The sequence below is a fragment of the Labeo rohita genome, chromosome 17 (genome assembly GCF_022985175.1).
Source record: "Labeo rohita strain BAU-BD-2019 chromosome 17, IGBB_LRoh.1.0, whole genome shotgun sequence".
Taxonomy (NCBI): domain Eukaryota; kingdom Metazoa; phylum Chordata; class Actinopteri; order Cypriniformes; family Cyprinidae; genus Labeo; species Labeo rohita.
Window position 1 is genome coordinate 28357303 of NC_066885.1, and position 22715 is coordinate 28380017.

A 22715-nucleotide genomic window follows, 5' to 3' on the forward strand; every position below is an offset into this window, starting at 1 on the left:
TTCCAGTGTCCCCAGATGTTCTTTGAATGCCCCATTGAGAATGTACCTTGCAGAAGATTTACTGTTAAGTAAAAATCTTTACTGCATTCAAACCTAACAAATACAAATGGAGACTATTGGGTAATCTAGTCTAGTCTAGACTGGGCCATTCCCTTAAATGGCCACATATATATATATATATATATATATATATATATATATATATATATATTTTTTTTTTACAGGGCTGTATAATAAATTTCACATGTAACATTAATATTTTATATATAAAGCACATTTTCTTTTAAAAAATGCCTTTTGCATACACAAACCTTTTGTACTGTGGGAAAGGCACAAGACTTTACATCTGTGCCGTCTCATGAACTGATAACGATATACCTGCACACCTATTTGTTTTCCAGTAAGCAGATTTTCTGGTGTTTCCTATTGGAGGATGTTGCTCCGGGCTGCCGTATAAATTAAATCACAGAGATCATTTACTCACACGCTTCCTCCTGTCCTAAGGCACAATGAAGCTCCTGATTCTGGTGGTGCTCTTTGGGTTGAGTTTTGCTCAGCACAACCCAAACTTGAAAAATGGTAGGACATCCATTGTTCACCTGTTTGAGTGGCGTTGGGCAGATATAGCTGAAGAATGTGAGAGATACCTGGCACCAAATGGCTATGGAGGAGTTCAGGTATGTTTACATTGATTTTTGTGAGTATAAAGACAGGTAACATGATGAATAAGAAACTAAACATTTTTAGATATTCATTTATTTGTTACAAGTGGTTCTTAATAAGGCTTATATTCAAACAGATCTCTCCCCCAAGTGAGCACGTCAAGCTGTCTAATCCTTGGCACCCTTGGTGGCAGAGGTATCAGCCAATTGGCTACAACTTGTGTTCCAGATCAGGAACTGAAGCAGAGCTGCAGGACATGATCACACGCTGTAACAATGTTGGGGTAATGCAAAACTAAGGCCAATAATGGACAAATGACACTAAAAGGAAAAAACAAAACAAAAGCACTCTGCTTCTTCCACTTCTTTCTTTTTGTTTTATTATTAGTAGTAGTTGTAGTAGTAGTGTAAGTACATTAAAGAGCTTAATCACATTCTTTGTGTGCTATTGTGCTGTAGGTGAACATTTATGTGGATGTTGTCATCAACCACATGTGTAAATCATTTCATGGAGAGGGCACTCCCTCCAGCTGTGGATCATACTTCAACGGAAACAAGGAGGACTTTCCCTCTGTTCCCTACTCATATTTGGACTTCAATGATGGCAAATGTAAAAGTGGCAGTGGGAACATTGAAAACTACCACGATATTTACCAGGTTTATTTTCTGGGTTCTTATCCTACAATATAAACAGTACAGAAATTACACCAGTACTAATACTAAGGATCATTTCAATGTCATTATCTGCATCTTGCATAGGTCAGAGATTGTCGCTTGGAAGATCTCCTGGATTTGGCTCTGGAGAAGGACTATGTTAGAGGAAAATTGGCCGACTATCTGAACAAACTGATCGAACTGGGTGTGGCTGGATTCAGAGTTGATGCTTGTAAGCACATGTGGCCTGGGGATCTTACTAATGTGTACGGCAGACTCAAAACACTCAATACCAAATGGTTTCCAACTGGCACCAAGCCCTTCATTTATCAAGAGGTAATTCCATGCCTTTTTCTATCCTATTAACTTAGCACTCACCTAAATGGTTAATAAAGCATTAGCAAAACTTTTTATAGGTTATTGACTTGGGTGGGGAGCCCATTACAGCCAGTGAGTACCATGGGCTTGCAAGAGTGACAGAATTCAAGCACAGTGCGAAACTGGGCACAGTGGTTCGTAAATGGGATGGAGAGAAGCTAAGCTATCTGAAGTATGTAATAATATGTAATGAGTAGATCATATATAGTGATATCAACATGTCACTTGCTTTCATAATCACACTCAGCTAAGTTTCCAATAGTTTAGATGAGTGTTTTGTTTTAGGAACTGGGGAGAGGGCTGGGGTTTCATGCCTTCTGATAAAGCCGTGGTGTTTGTGGACAATCATGATAATCAGAGAGGCCACGGTGCTGGTGGAGCTTCTGTTCTGACATTCTGGGACTCTAGGTAAAATATGTAGTCCAAGAACTATGACTGCTTTTACTGTGAGTGGTATGTTTTACATTGTAAATTTTACAGGCTTTATAAGATCGCTGCAGGGCTCATGTTGGCTCATCCATACGGTGTGACCAGAGTCATGTCTAGCTACCGCTGGGAACGTAAAATTGTGAACGGAAAGGTAATAGTGCTCTTTTAAAAACTTTTAGTAGCTGTCACTACACTGATAAACAGGAATTTTAACCCCTCATGAGACTATCCAATTTCATGGCAAAGGATGAGAATGACTGGATGGGCCCTCCAAGCTATTCTGATGGATCCACTAAGCCAGTACCCATCAACCCAGACTCCACCTGTGGGGACAACTGGGTGTGCGAACACAGATGGCGTCAAATCAGGTGGGTTTGAGTTTTAGTCCCTCTGTATTTGGTTTTAAAAGCAATTGTCTTAACACTGTATTTCTCACTGCAGGAATATGGCGATTTTCCGTAATGTGGCCAATGGCCAGCCTCTCTCCAACTGGTGGGACAACGGAAATAATCAGATTGCCTTTAGCCGTGGCAACAAAGGATTCATTATCATCAACAATGATGATTGGTAAGAAACTCATGATTGGAACTCTAATCCATGAATAATAAACATGTTAAATGTGTAATAATACAAAACTAGCATGTAACTGCTCCTTAACTGGATTTGATGAATGTCCCAGGGCTTTGGATGTGACACTGAACACTGGCTTGCCCATGGGTACGTACTGTGACGTCATCTCTGGAGACAAGAGTGGGAGCAGTTGTACAGGGAAACAGGTATCAGTGGCCGCTGATGGACGTGCCACCTTCAGCATCAGTAACACAGAAGAAGATCCATTCATTGCCATCCATGCTGATTCCAAACTGTAGAGTCAGTGAGGTTAATATTACAATAAATCACAATCATTGAACTGAAATGTTTTCTGTTGTCTTATTTCTTTAAATACAAAATATTATTTCTTTCTCTTGAGAAAGGCTGAACCCATGGTTACAGTTAAAACTACCCAAAGCAGAACTAGCATTTTATTTTATTATGACCAAAACTGTTCTTCTTCTGACAAATGTACAAGTTCCAAGTTTTATTCAACAAATAGAACCCAAGAGTTTAAATCCAAGAGTTTGCTCATGATTTACTCAGCCTCAAGCCAGGTGTATATGACTTTCTTTTTCAGATGAAAATAATTGGAGTTTAAAGAATGCTACATAAACACCACTCTCTCTAGAACGCACACATGACAGTTAGCGGAAGCTAGAGATTACGGTTTATGAAGTTCTAAATATGGATATTTTTATAACACACGCATCACTTTGCTTCAGAAGGCCCTTATTAACCCCCCCGGAGGCCATGTGGAGTACTTTCTATGATTGATGGATGCATTTTATTTTGCTTCAAAATCTTGGCCACAATTCAATTCTATTATAACGCCTGGAAGACCCATGACTTACTTTAATGTAACTCTGCTTATATTAGTTTTTTGAAGCAAAAAAGTCATATACATCTAGCACTTGGATGGCTTGAGGGTGAGTAAATCATAGGAAAATTTCCTTTTTGTGGTGTACTATCTCTTTTGGTTGGTACTCTGTGTTTTTGATACTATAAAGATTGTTGTTCTTAACTTTGGCAGAATCCCCTGGATTTACATGTAGGAATGCAATTCAGGGTGCTTCATTAGTTGGGATATCAGCTCCAATATTCAGAACAACAACCTCACTGTGAGTGTAAAATTGAGTAGAAGTTTAAAGTTAATATTGAGTAACCTACACTGTAGACACAATATTGTGAGTTACTTTGTGTATGTTAATGTACAAGTGATCATAGTCAAAGCATAATAAACTCTAAGCAATGCAGCAGTGTCCAAAACCTACACTGTCAAAAAAAAAAAAAAGGTCCAGTTCTGTCACTGGGGTGGTACCCTAACGTAAAAAAGTACAAATATGATCTTTTAAAGTACTAATATGTGCCTTCAAGGTACCAATGTGTACTTTTAAGGTACTAAAATGTACCTTTACCTTTAAGGTAGTAATATGTACTGTTTAGGGGTAGGCAAGATACCAAGATGTACCTTTTCACTTTTGTACCTTAGGTTACCGCCCTAGTGACGGAAATGTACCTTTTTTTCTGACAGTGTTTAGTGCACTATTTTGAGTGTCCAAAACCATAGTGGATATTATTTAGTGCACTCATTCAAGTGCAAAAGACGTACATTTGTCACACTGAGTGTATTATAGGTTATGGGGTAAAGCACTGAAATAATTTTAGTAACAAAAAAATAAATAAAAATAAAACACACACACACACACACACACAGGATGCATACAGAATTAAAGATGATGAGAAAGAAAAAATAGGAAAAAGTAGTCTGAACGCGGGCAACTTTGTAGCCAAACTGTGTAAGAAACAGCAGATGGAAGTGATATTGTAAGCCTTCAAGACAAGATCCTGCACAAGACTCATTGTGATCACTCCTGCTTATGGAGATCCAGTATTTAGAGATGCTGATATAAATCAATTTGAAACTCATAAAAGTGCTCCTGAAAGTAAGTGTTCAGTGAGTCAACACAGATTGTCTGGAAAGTACTGTGTAAAATGGTATAAAAACATTCTGTACATGAAAAGGACAGCATTAGTCAACATGTGGCAGTCTGGTACAAACAATTATACATGTCAGTTGAATCAAAATAATTAATATTAAGGGTTAAATGCAAGTTATTATATGTAGACAGCATCTCTGGCTCTCTGTCAATTACTACAGAAAATAAAACCAATTTGGTTTCAAAAACAACTTCACACTGACAACCTCACACAGCGATGCAGAAAAAAAGATCAATAGATCAATAGATCAATAAAGATCAATTTTTTACTTTATCTGTGATGCAAGTCAAAATCATGCTCAGCCTGAGCTGCACATCTTTATTTTGTGTAGACTGAATCCTATTTTTTAATGTTTCATTCATTCTTTTTCAGGTGTCAGCATTTGAGAACCTGTAAAGCTGACCTGTACCGCTTCTTTCTTCATTCATAATAGAGAGACCTGGCATGATGAACACTCTCCTTAACATATCTAACGATATTAACAGGTAGGTATAAACAAAAATAGACTAGTAAAATATTTACTTTACATACAGATTATTTCAGTCCGAACATTAATTATAAACTCCTGTTTTGTTTTCCCCATAGTTGTCTGTCTTGGTAAAACTGTACTCCAGACACCTGATGACCTCTTAAAGAAACAAGATGAATCTGCTGTGATCACTTGTACTCACAATATACAGAGCTATGACTGAATACTTTGGTACAAACAAAGACAGAATTTGAATCATATCTCAAAACCATGACCAGTGCACTCCCAGGCATCATTAAACATGATCGTTGTTCTACTTGTCCTGTCACTTTGTTGGACTCAATGTATGATTATTTTTCCAGAGCATTACCATGTTAAATGATACAATAGAATAACTTTGTGTTGATACAGAAACAGTTATTAATAATTATAATTTCTCTTTAGGTGCTTCAAACAGAGATGGTGTTTCACAGCCTGACATTCTTTGGACACTTCAGGGCAAAATAAACTGCACTCACAAGAAGAGTGTTGACTACAATCAAATGTACTGGTACAGGCAGAGAAAAGGAGAGAGTTTGAGTCATTGTATTCTGATCTAAGTAAATTTGAAGTGCATAAATGTGCTATTGAAAGTGCACAGCCAGATGATAGTGCCATGTATTTCTGTTCAGTGAGTAAACACGGTGTCAAAAACTGGAGGCAGATGTACAAAAACACCATGTACTTGTATTTTATTAAAATGAAAGATATACCATCCAAAAGGGGGCACTCTAGTACAAGTAAGCAGCAGAATTCCATACAATGTCTTGTGGAATGAAAACAAATGCTTGACAATCAAAGAGCATATGGGCAAGCTCATGCTTAATTTATGTGCAAAATAGGTTCTCAGGTAACTCAACATTCCTCAACCCAGAGCATCCTAGATGACTGATTGATTGATTGATTTGTAATACTTTTCTAAATGCATGTGTATTGTTTTATATGGCCTCCCTCCACCTCCCCCAGCTCAACATGTACAGTAGTGGAAATGGCCAATCTTTACTGGCAGGACTCTAAGCTGGGGTAACTTTTGCATGACCTTTCAGATTTTAACTATAAAAACAGTTATCATCTTTAATAACATCAAACTTATTTCATGTTTTCTCGATATGTTTTATTAACCATATGTTTTTTTAGGTTTCAAGATCAAAGGCACCCGGTGTAGTTATGTTTTTTTAACTTTTCATTTATTTATTTATTTATTTTTATTATAACAATACATTCAATTAGAATAACAAGACACAATCAGTCCCCCCTGAAGGACATAACATCCTAAAAAATCTGTCTTGGGAAAAGGTTATTTTATGCACCACCTGGGGATTGGGTATGTATTTATTTACGGATGCTTAACTTAAAGTTTGAGAAAACATGGTAACTTCAGCATGTTTTTTTTACTATGATTTAGGGTGATTATATTAATTGTATTATATTAAAACGTTAAAATTAAAATATATTAAAATATATTTTCTCTTGACAAGGCAATACATTTTTTTGAATGATTCTCTTATTAATGTTGACATTTCATGATGTAAACTGTGTTTGTTAATGGACGAGAATTCGTTTAGTTTTGCAGGTTTTTATTTTAAAGGAAGTGAGGCCCTTGATATAAGATGTGAGCAAAGATAGGCAACATTTCAGCGATACACGAATTCCTGTATTTGTTTATTTTTTAATTGATAACCCGCGCATTCCAAAGCGTCGCTCAAGCTTGGCATTATAAAGAAATGGAACGTTCAAGCGTGCGGTTTAATAATAGTTCCCGATACAGAGTTACTTTCCAAAGTAAAAAACTGTTATCATGGCACTGAAGAGAAAAAACAGTTCTAGCGCTTTGGTGTGCGACTTTGATCAGAGTACACCATCAAAATCCAGCACCAATGCGGCTGATAAGTATCTGAGACTTTTGAACACTACTTTTGAGAAGGTGCTCCTTTACTTCTGTGACTGGAGCGGCAGCTCAGATCAGGCTACTGCACCGATATATGAGAGACAAGCTGAGGGTAAAAGCAATTTGACAATGACAATGTGCAATTGTTTATAAATTCATGAAATAAATTGATTAAATAAATTTTTCTGCTCTCTAGCATAAACTGTAATTAATTAACAAATGTAAAAAATCAACACCATATGAAATCCCAAAGGTCATGATCAGATATGTGTTTCAGGATATGTCAAAAGCAGATAGAAATGGTTTAATGTAGTACCTGAGAAACAGAGTACGCGATCTTTAATTATTATTATTTGACTGAAATATGCTATTTTTTGTTATTCCCCTTTAGATCATATTTCTCTTCAGTCTATAGACTCGTCCCTGAGGATCATGATCTTCAGGATCCTCCTTTCAGTAGTCTCGAAGTTCTTCCTCCTGAAGACCAGCAGGCTCAAACCCCTCCAGCTCCATCCAACAAACGGAAACGTTTAGAGAGTGACCTTGAGGTGCTGTAATTTTCTTACATTTTTTAACTGGCAAATAGTTTGTCTCACCATTTCAAGACATCTTAGTGTATTTTATGCTCACTCTATAGTGCACTTTGAAATCCAGTCTTTTTATGCGTAATGTTCATAGACACTAACCCTGATTTGTTTATTAGCATGCTAGTGAGAGAAATGATTGCCAGGAGAGAAAGAAGAGGAGAAAGACTAGCTTTGAGAAGCTGCCCTCTCTAGACAGCAGTTCAAGTCAGGGTCAGAAAGTGGAGGACCAGACTTCTGCAGCCATTGGTGAGAGACGAGCTGAGGGTAAATCAAACAATCGTTTGACCATTTGTATCTGTTTTCTGTTTACTAGAGCTTCGTACATCATGAAACTCTAAGCTAAATATGAGTATCCATTGATAGAAACCTAGTTTATGTTTTGGGAAATGTCCACAAAAATCACACACTTAATCATTTCATCAATTCAACTGAAGTTTGATCAAGACCATGATCAGATGTTTATTCCAGGACATGTATATATCTTTAAACACAGATGAAACCAAGCAGACCTCTTTTATCACTGGTCAAAAGAGAAAGCGATGTTCTCTCGGCCATCAGGTGTACGACTCCCATTATAGTACACCACCTACATCCAGCACCAATGCTGCTGAGAACCATCTGCCCGTTGGTGCTGGAGAAGAACGTGAGATGACAATGAGAAAGAAAAGGAGGACAAAGAGTCATGGGAAGCTGCTGTCTCTTAAATCCACTGAACAGAGCAGCAGCTCAGACCAGGCGATGATATATGAGAGACAAGTTGAAGGTAAACCAAATGACCAATTTTACATTCATGTAGTAACTGAAGAAAGGTCATAATATGAGTATGTAATATTAAATTATTGTTTAAAACATCCTATTGTTTGTTATTCCCCTCTTTAGATTATATTTTTCTGCAGTCCATTTCTTGGTCTGAAGAGGATCTAGAGGAATCAGTTTCCAGTGATCTTGAAGACTTTCCTCCTGCTGATCATCAAAACCCTTCAGCTCCATCATCAGCTCACAAAAGCAGAGTGGACTTGACAACAGAGGGTACATTTACTGCCCCAAACATTACTCACAATACTGTCAATGTTTGACACTTCATGTCATCTATAATTGTTAATCTTTTAACAGATGACATTCTGAGCCAGTATGAAATCGGCAAAAGGCTTGGCAAAGGGGGATTCGGCTGCGTCTGCGAAGGGAAACGCTTGGAGGATGGCCTTGAGGTACTACATTGTTTTGTCTATGTCCATTCTAAGTCTTCTTAGTGTATATTATGACCTAGTGCACTTGGCATGTTGTAAATGCAATAAATGTTTTGTTTGGTCATTCAGGTGGCAGTGAAAATTGCCCGCAAGCCAAGGAACATGAAATACATCAGCGTTGTAAGTAGGCTATATGTTCACTGTGCAAACATACAGACAACATTTATGTCCAAGACTGGACTAAAGTAATTGAGAAAGCAACTCCATCTAACAATGATCTTTCTTCTAGCCTGGTCATCCTGCACCCATTCCATTAGAGATTAGTCTTTTACTCCTTGTTAATAAGGAGTCCAGAGTTCCAGAGATCATTAAGCTGCTGGACTGGCAGGACCAGCCTAAACGTTACATCATGGTCTTGGAACATCCATCACCCTGCAAAGATCTGTGGGATTATACAATGCTTCAGGGAGGCTTCCTCAGCGAGGACACAGCACGGTCTATCATGGCACAGGCAACAAAGGCCGCTCACATGTGCTGTCAGCGAGGAGTATTTCACCGGGACATTAAGATGGAGAACCTGCTGGTCAACCTGGAAACACTTGAGGTCAAACTAATTGACTTTGGGTGTGGGGATCTCCTGCGAGACTCTGGCTATAAACACTTTTGTGGTATGTATCATGCATTATGTCTGTAGTTTGGGACTTGACTGCAAGTGACGAGTTAAACTGGTATCCTGTAAACCATATCTTACTTTTTGAGCAGCATTTTTAAATTTAATAACTTAAGATAATTTTTGTTTACAGTGAGAATATGCAGTATTTCAAGCTTACGCATCAGACAAAATCTTTTTCCTTCAGGCACACCAGAGTTCTGCACGCCTGCAGTACCACGTGGACCACAAGTACCATGGGAAGCCAACTACTGTGTGGTCTCTGGGAATACTCTTGTTCTTGTTAGTGTGTGGATCCTTCCCAGAACCCAAAGACACAGAGTTGATTGATGACAGCATCTGGTTTAGGGATGAGTTGTCAAACGGTAAGATGGCATTCATCACAACAAAGATGTCCAACTGTAATTACAGTTGAAAAACAAAGTGGGAGAAGTAACGCCCAAGCCAAGTGGCTACATAAAATATGGATAATACAGAATTTAAGAAGAAGAAATCTAAAGCCACATTTCTTTACTTTGTCTTTTCACTTTTTATTAGTTTTTTTCATCAGTTTAACGCCTGCTGTCTGCATGGCATCAATGTCTTAGCATCTTGTGAAGCTGGTAGCATCTGGTGCCTTGAAGGCAGTAATATTTGTGTCTGGCAGTATTACTTGCATATTTGGTGACCCCATATGTAAATGCAATGTAAATAGTATTAAAAATGTAAAATGTAAATAATGTAAAATGTTAATTATTGTTATTGTTGTTGTTGCTATTGTCATTATACAATTATAATTATACTAACTAACTAACTAACTAAAAATAAATAAATAAATACATGAGACCTTTTTGGATGACTTTTTGTGACCTCTTTTTTTCCACCAAAATAATGTCTGTTCTGGTGCCTGGTTCTCAGTGCTCAGTGATTCTGTCTTAAACAGCAACATTGCAACATGGAGATGGTCTCATATTAGTCTTTCATCTCTAGTAACAATAGCTATATTTTAATCTTGTGTGCATGTCATGCTAACACTAATATTAGAACATTCAAATTGGAAAATATGACCAAGTAAAAGATTACAGGCCTAAACAGCAGGTAAAATTTGCATGTTCATCAAGAGATTGCAATACATTTTGATTGAACTTTTTGTGAAGATCCAGAGCTGTTTGATAATGATAATGTCAATATATAATGTAATGTTTTTGAGCTTTAGGATGTTTTGTAATACATCTATGTTGTGATTATTCAACTCCTTTTCAGCATTGCCCTTTTAGTTGACTTACTTGTATGGTAGGGTATGAAAATTTGTTAAAACACAATTAAGCCTTTGGAAAATCTATAAGAAAACTTAATTAGCTTGATTTGTTACAGATACATATAGTAAGGTTGAACATGACTTAATCAAGAGTGATTGCACTGTAGTCAAATGGTATTTAAAGCTGATTTTGTGAAAACATTCTGTGATCACATAAGCAAAGATGGGAGTTATTTTTTTTTTTAAATATATATATATATAATCATTCAATTACTTTCAACAGGAATTTTTAAAAATTAAAATGTGTAATTATCTATAAACTCAGGTTAATCTATATTTTATATGATCGTTCAGTACAAAACTACACTTAAACAAATGGCACTGACAATAATAACCAACAGGTGGCAATGTGACACAACTAATAAATGGCATATATAATAGATAAAAATATACACAGAGAATACAGTAAACTCTGCATAGGTTTCTATAACAGAATATAATATTGTTGTATAGATCCATACAAAATAAATCTGAAAACATGTTTTTAGTATAAAACCTTACAAAACCAGTACTTTTTATATTATTATTATTATTTGGAAGCCTGCAACTTTAAAGGAAAAGTTAAACTCTAAAAAAATCTGGAAATTAATTCATTTATTTTGATTAAAAAACATAAATAAAAATGCCTTTCAGAGAGAAAATATAAGTGAGCAGTGCGAATATCTGAATGTTACCAAAGGATCATATCCACTCTCCTAAATACATAATTCACAATTTCTCCTCTCCAAAAAAAATCTATCACAAAATAAGTTCCTTACTATGATTACAGAAAATACAAATCCCAGTGTCAGTACACTGTACTTACTTTTATTTAAAATGTGCAAACATGAGTTTGAAATTCCCTTTGGTGACATCACTTCCTCCATTGTCTTTATTCATTTCATCAACTGCATTTACTCTCAGCAGTCATACACTGTAGCACAGAGAAACAGCATGAATAAGATTCTTATAAGTTTCTTTTTTACTATGTGGCTCACAGGTAATGATGCCTTTTATGAAGTGTTTCTTCGTTTTTTAATCAAAACTCAATGTAAACTATCTTTTATTGAAACTTTATTATTAAATCTTTCATGTTTTTTGTCTCTGCAGCTTCTACTTTTGGTAACACTGTTTACCAGACTCCTTCTAAATCAATAAAGGAGCGAGATGAATCAGCAGTGTTTATATGTACACACAGTATAGCAGGCTATTACCAAATGATGTGGTACAAACAGACCCAGGGCACTCTGGGATTTAAACTAATGGGATACCTTAATGGTGAAACTGATCAAATAGAGACAGACTTTAAAAACAAGATTGATCTGAAAGGAAATGGAGGAAGCAATGGCACTTTGACAATTAAAGACCTCGCAGTGAATGACAGTGCAGTGTATTTCTGTGCAGCATATGACACAGTGCTCTAAACTTCCTCTGTCTAATACAAAAACCTGGCACTGTTACACTAATTGTTTATCAGCAAAAGATCCAGCCTCATTTTATTATGGGGTTCCATTTGTGCCAAAAAAGAGGCGACTGCTTTGTGCTTGTACTACACATTTGTCTTTGTCTACAGTTATTGCTTAATTATTCAGGTAAATCAGTATATGTTGACGTGCATGTTGTCTGTTGACGTCGTCTTAATCTGTCGTCCTGTCGTCTTTTTCTCTGTTTTTTTACTGTTGTCCTAACTGTCATTTTGTTCTGTCGACCTGTTCTGTCATCCTTACTGTCGTCTTATTCTGTCGTCCTGTTCTGTCATCCTTACTGTCGTCTTATTCTGTCATTCTGTTCTGTCGTCCTAACTGTCTTATTCTGTCATTCTTACTGTCGTCCTGTTCTGTCATTCTTACTGTCGTCTTGTTCTGTCGTCCTGTTCTGTCATCCTTACTGTCGTCTTATTCTGTCGTCCTGTTCTGTCGTCCTAACTGTCGTCTTGTTCTGTCATCCTGTTCTGTCGTCCTAACTGTCGTCTTGTTCTGTCGTCCTGTTCTGCCATCCTTACTGTCGTCTTATTCTGTCGTCCTGTTCTGTCGTCCTAACTGTCGTCTTGTTCTGTCGTCCTGTTCTGTCCTTACTGTCGTCTTATTCTGTTCCTGTTCTGTCGTCCTAACTGTCGTCTTGTTCTGTCGTCCTGTTCTGTCGTCCTAACTGTCGTCTTGTTCTGTCGTCCTAACTGTCGTCTTGTTCTGTCGTCCTAACTGTCGTCTTGTTCTGTCATCCTTACTGTCGTCTTGTTCTGTCGTCCTAACTATCGTCTTGTTCTGTCATCCTTACTGTCGTCTTGTTCTGTCGTCCTAACTGTCGTCTTGTTCTGTCATCCTTACTGTCGTCTTGTTCTGTCGTCCTAACTGTCGTCTTGTTCTGTCGTCCTTACTGTCGTCTTGTTCTGTCATCCTTACTGTCGTCTTGTTCTGTCGTCCTAACTGTCATCTTGTTCTGTCATCCTTACTGTCGTCTTGTTCTGTCGTCCTAACTGTCGTCTTGTTCTGTCATCCTTACTGTCGTCTTGTTCTGTCGTCCTAACTGTCGTCTTGTTCTGTCGTCTTATTCTGTCATTCTTACTGTCGTCCTGTTCTGTCATTCTTACTGTCGTCCTGTTCTGTCATCCTAACTGTCGTCCTGTTCACCGCGGTCAAGTGAGCCGCCATCTGGATTTGCTGCACGTCTATTAGTGGAATTACGGTACGGAGACAAGAAGTGGCCAAAAAGCTGAGGAACATCTATATTTCAGCGGTTAAAATTTAAATGTGCTAGAAAACAGAGAAAAAGCATTTACAAAACGTATATATATATTGTTCATTATAGAAGATACAATATTTCGAATACTTTCGAGATATACTTTCGAATATATTATACTGTAAAGTTTTCTGAAAAAATAAAGTTTGTTAAAATACATTCTAACACTGAATGTTTGCTCCTTTTTTTCTACATGCATTATTAAAATTTCTTATTAAAAGTTTCTTATTACTGTCTTAGAAAACTTTACAGAATAATGTATTCAAAAGTAATATAATTGTATCTTCTATAATGAACAATATATATATATATATATATATATATATATTTTTGTAAATACTTTTTCCCTGTTTTCTAGCACATTTAAATTTTAACCGCTGAAATATAGATGTTCGTCAGCTTTTTGGCCGCTTCTTGTCTCCTTACCGTAATTCCACTAATAGACGTGCAGCAAATCCAGATGGCGGCTCACTTGACCGCCGTGAACAGGACGACAGTAAGAATGACAGAATAAGACGACAGTAAGAATGACAGAATAAGACAGTAAGGACGACAGAACAAGACGACAGTTAGGACGACAGAACAAGGCGACAGTAAGGATGACAGAACAGGACGACAGTTAGGACGACAGAACAAGGCGACAGTAAGGATGACAGAACAAGACGACAGAACAAGACGACAATTAGGATGACAGAACAGGTCGACAGAACAAAATGACAGTTAGGACAACAGTAAAAAAAACAGAGAAAAAGACGACAGGACGACAGATTAAGACGACGTCAACAGACAACATGCATGTCAACATATACTGATTTACCTGAATAATTAGGCAATAACTGTAGACAAAGACAAATGTGTAGTACAAAGCACAAAGCAGTCGCCTCTTTTTTGGCACAAATGGAACCCCATAAGTTAGGATGACAGAACAAGACGACAGTTAAGGATGACAGAACAAGACGACAGTAAGGATGACAGAACAAGACGATAGTTAGGACGACAGAACAAGACGACAGTAAGGATGACAGAACAAGATGACAGTTAGGACGACAGAACAAGATGACAGTAAGGATGACAGAACAAGACGACAGTTAGGACGACAGAACAAGACGACAGTTAGGACGACAGAACAAGACGACAGTAAGGATGACAGAACAGGTCGACAGAACAAAATGACAGTTAGGACAACAGTAAAAAACAGAGAAAAAGACGACAGGACGACAGATTAAGACGATGTCAACAGACAACATGCACGTCAACATATACTGATTTACCTGAATAATTAGGCAATAACTGTAGACAAAGACAAATGTGTAGTACAAGCACAAAGCAGTCGCCTCTTTTTTGGCACAAATGGAACCCCATATTTTCTAACTGCAGTTTATTTGTGGCTAAATTCTGTTTGCCAATAATTTCTTTATCAATAATGAGCAGTAATGAGATGTTGGTGAAGGAAAAAATATTTGACTAATAATCATATTTTGGAGTAATAACATACATATTTATATTCATGTGGTATTTTTAATTAATGTTACAACCTGTGATGTCATATCCTGTTTGACAACAGCTAAAGCTGAATCATTTCAAAGGTTGGGACTCACTGCACGCAACACCAAAACTCAACATGTCAAGGGGTATTATTGCATTAATTCTGTTACTGCACTGGAGCCAAGGTATGTAAAACTTTAACATCGCCTCTATAGTAAGGAAACAATAACCTGACATTCTCATTAATTTACTATCATTTTGTCTACAGACACTGAGGGTGCAGATGATGTTATTCAAGAGCCTAAAATGATTTGGAAACCAAAGAGTGGTTCTGCTTCTTTGAACTGCAGTCACAATAAGGATGTTTCATACAACCAGATGTACTGGTACCGACAACGTCCAGGAGAGACTATGAGGCTCATTGTGTTCAGCACTACTGGTAAAGCAGAGTTTGGAGATGTTGATGAGAAGAAATTTGATGCTCAAAAAAGTGATGCTGAAAGTGGATCTTTGACAGTGAAAGATCTAGCGCCAGATGACAGTGGCGTATATTTCTGTGCAGTGAGTAAACACAGTGTGTCAAAGGCTGGAGAGTGCTGTACAAAAACATTACTGCATAACAAAATCAGTGATAGTATGAGCCAACAGGTGGCAGTCTGGTACCACCAATATGCCACATGTCAAAACAATTAGGAGTATTATAGGTACAAGTTACAATCTATTGACACCATTTATGCCAGTCTGTCCATTATCACAGAAACTCCAACCTCAATTTGTAAAAGAATGTGTTTGTAGAATAGTACAAATAGATGTATATAGGTCAAATGTAGGCTACTATTTTTTTAAAGGAGTCATTGGATGCCCATTTTCCACAAGTTGATATGATTCTTTAGGGTCTTAATGAAAAGTCTATAATATACTTTGGTTAAAAATTCTCAATGGTTGTGTAAAACAGCACCCTTTTTACCTTGCCAAAATTAGCTCTGCAAAAATCATCCCATTCTGGTCAAGGCTGCTTTAAATCCAAATGAGCTCTGCTCTGCTCTCCCCTCTCTTCTCTTTATGGAGTGACGAGCCTGTTTACTTTAGCTGCATTTAGCGTTTAAGCTTCCTGGTCTCTACGTCACCCCGCCCGTGACGTCTCGCTTCTCCATTGGACTGTATGCACACGTGTTTCAGAGTGTGGTCACGCTGGAGGCATTCCCCATATCGTTTCTGGACGTGTTTAGCCGCTAAACTTTCTAACTAGCATATTATTAGGAAAGGCGATCGCAAAGATTCATAAAAAAACCCCTTATACTCACTTCTGCTGTAAGTGAAACTGGATCACGAATGATTTGCGTGAACATAGACTCATTTATGTAGATCAGGAGGCGCATTCCCTTCACAAACAAATGTAATCCACTGCATCTTCAGCAGCTCAGATGTCGGGAGTAAATGACGACCACTTTGTTCATTATTACATCCAGCAACACAACACCTCAGTCGCTCAATTCTTGTCTAACTTACATCCCTGCACCAAAACATGGAGGTTGGACTGTTACAGCTGATCTGAGGTAAGACGCTCATGTCAATCAACTATTGTGGGAGTGGCCTCTGTTGGTGTGATGCCACACCGACAGGCATCTGAGAACGGCTCGTTTTGAAAAAGGGAATATTATTTTTACAGATTAATTAAAAACCACTGCATGGATTTTTATCATTATAGGGTAGATTTGGACACACACCGCCAACACACATTAATGTTCAAACAACATGTAAAAGCGAACTTAGCATCTGATGACCCCTTTAAAACTGGTACTGCAGATTTTAAGTGTCAACTCAGTATGACCACGAACCACATGAATTAACGTCGGACATTTTGTTCTGAAAGAATTCACAAACTTCATTAAAACAAAATAAGTTTAACCTCCAGATGGCAGTCTGGTACAACCAACATGTTGCAGCAAAATAATAAAGAGTCCAGCTGATTTAAAATTAATACTTAGTAATAATATTAATATTTATATATACTTAGTGTTGAATACAAGTAATCTGTAGACAGTATCTGACAGTATAACTTAAACTTTTGAAAGGAATGTGTTTCACCTCCAGATGGAGGTGGTTTTATTTCCTGCCAACATTTACCAACAATTGATTTAAGATATTACATTTAAACTTGAAACAGAAATGCTTCTTGGTGCAAAACAATTTAATCATAACAAACTCTTTATATCTATCATAAGAAGTAAAATGAATAAAATGATCACATTTTGCAACCCAAATACATGAAGCTCTACTGAACTAAATATGTTACTGAAAATTAAATGTACCACATTAATAATTAGGACACATTTATTTTAAAATATATCATACTGAAACACCAAAGATGGAAATGCCATCTTTCAGATAAATCATTCAATAAAAAAATCTCTTTTTTAAAGTTTATTTTTTTTTCTTTCAGGTAGAGATTTTGAGTGATGGCATCCTTTTGATGTCACAACAGCTAAAGTTTCAGTCTCAAAGGACATTCGGTCTACTCAGTCTACACTCTAGGACTCAACATGATTAGAAGCATAATATCATTAATTATAGCACTGTATTGGTGGCAAGGTATCCAGATGGCTTCAAAGTTACTCCACAATTTAGTCTTTACATTTATATTATTTTACTCATGCACTGTTTTTGCACAGGTACAGCAGTTGGAGAGGATGTTTTGCAAAAACCTGCTATTCTTTATGAACTAAAGGGGAAATCAGCACAAATCAACTGCACGCACAATAAAGATTCAGACTACAGGCTGATGTACTGGTACCGACAGAGGCAAGGACAAACAATGAGACTTGTAGCATTCACAACCTCCTACAGCGATCCAGAATATGGAGATTCTGAGCCAAATAAATTTGTGGCCAATAAAACGGTTCCTGAGAGTGGATCTCTGACTGTGGATAATTTAGAGCTGGATGATAGTGCAATATATTTCTGTTCAGTGAGTAAATACACAGTGCACCAAACTCTGGGGAGAGATGTACAAAAAACAGGTGTCTTATAATACAATAAAACATTGCTCAATAGGGGGCAGTGTGGTTCTACAAATTTTCAGCCTTCTCACACAATCATTCTTTATCACTTTATCTGTGATGCAAATCAAAAGCAGGCAGAGCTTGAGTTGCACATCAGTTCTGATCTTTATTCTGTGTAGACTAAATCTTATTTTTTAAACGTTTCATTCATCTTTTGTAAAGGAGCTAATGTGATGAAGACTCTTCTTAGCATATGTGTACATTTAATGATGTTAGCAGGTATGTATAAACAAACAAACAGTGACATCATATTAAATATTTACATTATACACATCAGTTCAGTCTGAACGTTAATAATGAACTCATGTTTTATTTCCCCTACAGCTGCTTGTCTTGGTGAAACTGTTCTCCAGACACCAGATGATCTACTGAAGAAACCAGATGAATCTGCTGTGATCAGTTGTACCCACAACATACAGTACTACGACCGAATACTATGGTACAAACAAAGCCATAATGTGTCGGGCTTTGAGTTGATGGGATACCTTTTTAATAAGGATGATACTAAAGAGCCTGGATTTGAAAAAAAGATCGAATTGAAGGGAGATGGACAGAAAATGGGCACTCTGAATATCAGCAACCTCACACCGACTGACAGCGCAGTGTATTTCTGTGCAGCATATTACACAGTGCTCAGAATCACCTCTAGCTAATACAAAAACCTCTCCACACCTGTGGTTTTTGATTCAGTGCCAATACTAAACGCAACAGCTGTAGGTCTATACTGTAGGTCTTGCTTAAAGTGTTGCTTAATATCTTGTAGCATGTGGCCAATTCACATCCCATCTCAGAAACTTTCTTAAATTCTGAATTTTGACCCACCCTGAATTCACCATGATGTCATGACGTCACATCCTGACAGCTAAGATTGGAATCATCACAAAAGATTATAATTTAACCCAGCCAATCTCAATGTAACATGATGAGGAATGCTATTCTGTTGATTCTGATGCTACACCGCAGCCAAGGTATTCAAACTATCTTCATTAAAACATAATATAATAACCTTTTAAAACTGCTTATACATTGTTGCAAGTTGCATTGTTACAATTGCAGGTATTAGTGATGGTTCACAAATTCCAAGTGTTTTAATGCCAGTAAAAGGAAGTTCTGTTCAACTGAACTGCAGACACAAAAAGGATTCTACTTTTGTACGAATGTTATTGAGAGTGCCAAGGACAAACTATGACCCTAACTCTGTTCACAAGCACTTTGAGTAATCGTGACTATGGTGATTTTGATCCAAAAACACTTTCAGTCAGTCAAACAGCACACAGTGCAGTGAACTTTGGCAAGAGTTAAACAAAGACAGCTGACATAAATAATTACAATAGCAGTGATCAACAGGGTAGCAATGCGATTCCATAAATGTGCAGCCTGTTTGTCTAAATTTTACATCCTGTACTGAAAGACAGAATTTGAATCATATCTCAAAACCATGACTAGTGCACTCTCAGCAGTCATTTAACATGATTGTTGTACTACTAGTCTGTCACTTTGTTGGAGTCAATGTATGATTATTTTTCCAGAGCATTACCATGTTAACAGAATAACTTTGTTATGTCGATTCAGAAACAATTAATAATAATTATAAGTTTTCTTCAGGTGTTCCAAATCGAGATGGTGTTTCACAGCCGGACATTCTTTGGACACTTCAGGGCAATTCTGTCCAAATAAACTGCACTCACAATAAGGGTGCTGACTACAATCAAATGTACTGGTACCAGCAGAGAAAAGGAGAGCGTCTGAGCCTCATTGTGCTCACAACAACCTATGGGGATCCAGACTTTGGAGATTCTGATCAAAGTAAATTTGGAGTGGGAAAAGGAGTTGGATCTCTTACTGTGAAGAATGCACAGCCAGATGATAGTGCCATGTATTTCTGTTCAGTGAGCAAACACAGTGTGCCAAAAGCTGAAGGCAGATGTACAAAAACACCTCGTACATGTATCTTATCAAACTGAGAGAATGTACCATCCAAAAGGGGGCACTCTGGTACAAGGAAACAGCAGTCTGCAATACAATGTCTTGTGAAATGAAAGCCAAAGGTTTCCAACCAGATAAAACTAAGCTGCTACCCTAGATGACATCACTTCATACATCCCCTGTTTTTGATTCATAGTGGAATCATTCAGCAGAGAGAGACAACATGAGTAATGCTCACTATCTCTGTGTTTCTGTCTTTTTTCTGTGTCTTGCAGGTAATTGTTTTTAGTTTTTAGACTTGTTGGTATATTGCACCACTGAGATATATGAGATATCGTTGCATGATTATATAATTTAACTATTCATATTTCTCTTTACAGTCACTATTCTTGGTAAAAGTGTGGTCCAGACTCCTTCTGATCTCCTGAAGAAAGAAAATGAATTTGCTAAAATCAAATGTACAAACAATGTACAAAACTATGATGTCGTTCAATGGTACAAACAAAGCCAGAGCACCATGCAGTTTATGGGATACCTTAATATCAAACAAGAGGTCAAAGAGACTAAATTTGATGACAAGATCAAACTGGAGGGAAATGGAAGAAACAATGTCACCCTGACTATCAACACCCTCATGCTGACTGACAGTGCAGTGTATTTCTGTGCAGCATATTACACAGTGCTCAGAATCACCTCTGACTAATACAAAAACTCCAGATTATCAGTGACTGCAAATGCACTCCTACTTTGCACCTGGACTAGTGGTTCACTGTAATTCATAAGTAGCTTAACAACTAATAAAGAAGGGAATTTAAATGTGTGATTTTGAAGGGTGTTTTGCTTTTAATTATTAATGATTTGTAAATGCAGAACCAAATGTTTAGACATTTGAAAAACACTGAAAAAACAAGTTATGCTTCTCTTCATCAAGTAGTGAACATGCAGTAGTTATTATAATCATTTGGTCATTCTCTTGCTTAAACTTGAGAAATTCCCTTTGGTGACATCACTTCCTCCATGGTCTTTTTTCATTTCATGAACTGTATTTATTCACAGCAGTCATATGATAGCACAGGGAAACAGCATGAATAAAATTCTCATAAGTTTCTCTGTCACATTTATGTGGCTCACAGGTAATGATGTTTTTTTTAAATAAAGTGTTTCTTGATTTTATCACAACAACTGTATGTAAATCATCTTTTATTTAAACTTCATTAATAAATCTTTCATTTATTTGTCTATTTGCAGCTTCTACTTTTGGTAACACTGTTTACCAGACTCCTTCTAAATCAATAAAGGACCAAGATGAATCAACAGTGTTTATATGTACACACAATATAGCAAGTTATTTTGTTATTTTGTGGTACAAACAGACTCAGGGCACTCTGGGATTAAAACTGATGGGATACCTTAATGGTGAAACTGATCAAATAGAGACAGACTTTAAAAACAAGATTGATCTGAAAGGAAATGGAGGAAGCAATGGCACTTTGACAATTAAAGACCTTGCAGTGAATGACAGTGCAGTGTATTTCTGTGCAGCATATGACACAGTGCTCTAAACTTCCTCTGTCTAATACAAAAACCTGGCACTGTTACACTAATTGTTTATCAGCAAAAGATCCAGCCTCATCTTTTTAACTTTGTGGCTAAATTCTGTTTCTTTGCCAATAATGAACAATAATGAGATGTTGGTGCAAAAGGAAATACACTTTATACCAGTGTATGATTCTGGATAAGCATTTGTTATTGCTGGTGCTTATTAAAGACAGCATTATTACTTACACTTCCTCATATTAAAGATTGGTTATTTATACAAAAAAAAAAAAAAAAAAAAAAAAAAAAAAAACCCTCAAAGTGAGGCGGGATTTATTCTTAAGGCTTAGTAAAGGGATTTATTTGATTCCCCATATTAACAATTCACTATTAATACTGAGTATTAAAAAGCAAAATGACTAATAATCAGATTTTGGAGTAATAATATACATATTTTATATTCATGTGGTATTGGTAATTACTGTTACTATCTGTGATGTCATATCCTCTTTGACACCAACTAGAGTTTGAATCATTTCAAAGGTTGGGACTCACTGTGCGCAAAACATCAAAACTCAACATGTCAAGGGGTATTATTGTATTAATTCTGTTACTCCACTGGAGCGAAGGTATGTAAAACTTTAACATCGCCTCTATAGTAATAGAGACAATAACCTGACATTCTCATTAATTTCATTTCATTTTATCCACAGACACTGTGGGTGCAGATGATGTTATTCAAACCCCTAAAATGATTTGGGAACCAAAGAGTGGTTCTGCTTCTTTGAACTGCAGTCACAATAAGGGTGCTTCATACTACCAGATGTACTGGTACCGACAACGTCCAGGAGAGACTATGAGGCTCATTGTATTCCAGTACGACTGATAAAAAAGAGTTTGGAGATGTTGATGAGAAGAAATTTGATGCTCAAAAAAGTGATGCTGAAAGTGGATCTTTGACAGTGAAAGATCTAAAGCCTGAAGACAGTGGCATATATTTCTGTGCAGTGAGTGAACACAGTGTGTCAAAGGCTGGAGAGTGCTGTACAAAAACATTACTGCATAAAAAGATCAGTGATAGTATTAGTCAACAGGTGGCAGTCTGGTACCACCAATATGCCACATGTCAAAACAATCGA

The 22715-nt window shown here is 36.9% G+C and overlaps 1 protein-coding gene, 1 pseudogene and 2 gene segments (V, D, J or C); all 4 read left to right on the top strand.

Moving 5' to 3' along the window:
• The first annotated feature begins 465 nt into the window (after positions 1-465).
• Positions 466-3039, top strand: amy2al2 (amylase alpha 2A-like 2). Its single transcript, XM_051134110.1, has 10 exons — positions 466-677; positions 800-946; positions 1122-1319; positions 1422-1652; positions 1733-1866; positions 1980-2102; positions 2175-2274; positions 2370-2491; positions 2565-2690; positions 2803-3039. Exons 1-10 carry the CDS (start codon positions 510-512, stop codon positions 2990-2992), a joined length of 1539 nt encoding a protein of 512 aa, XP_050990067.1. The 5' UTR covers positions 466-509; the 3' UTR covers positions 2993-3039.
• A 5780-nt stretch (positions 3040-8819) lies between these two features.
• LOC127179667 (serine/threonine-protein kinase pim-3-like) lies at positions 8820-9970 on the top strand (annotated as a pseudogene).
• Positions 9971-18195: 8225 nt separating this feature from the next.
• LOC127179668 (T cell receptor beta variable 12-5-like) lies at positions 18196-18767 on the top strand. The segment is given in 2 exon segments: positions 18196-18333; positions 18439-18767. Coding segments are annotated over 2 exon segments (375 nt in total).
• Positions 18768-22131: 3364 nt separating this feature from the next.
• LOC127179669 (immunoglobulin iota chain-like) lies at positions 22132-22654 on the top strand. The segment is given in 3 exon segments: positions 22132-22205; positions 22290-22596; positions 22647-22654. Coding segments are annotated over 3 exon segments (364 nt in total).
• The last annotated feature ends 61 nt before the right edge of the window (positions 22655-22715 follow it).

Bases quoted from the DNA above. Each gene is read 5' to 3' on its own strand.
- amy2al2 (XM_051134110.1), top strand. From the start codon at position 510: ATGAAGCTCCTGATTCTGGTGGTGCTCTTTGGGTTGAGTTTTGCTCAG. The intron at 947-1,121 runs GTAATGCAAAAC...ATTGTGCTGTAG, and splicing joins CACGCTGTAACAATGTTGGG to GTGAACATTTATGTGGATGT. The intron at 2,275-2,369 runs GTAATAGTGCTC...TTCATGGCAAAG, and splicing joins GTAAAATTGTGAACGGAAAG to GATGAGAATGACTGGATGGG.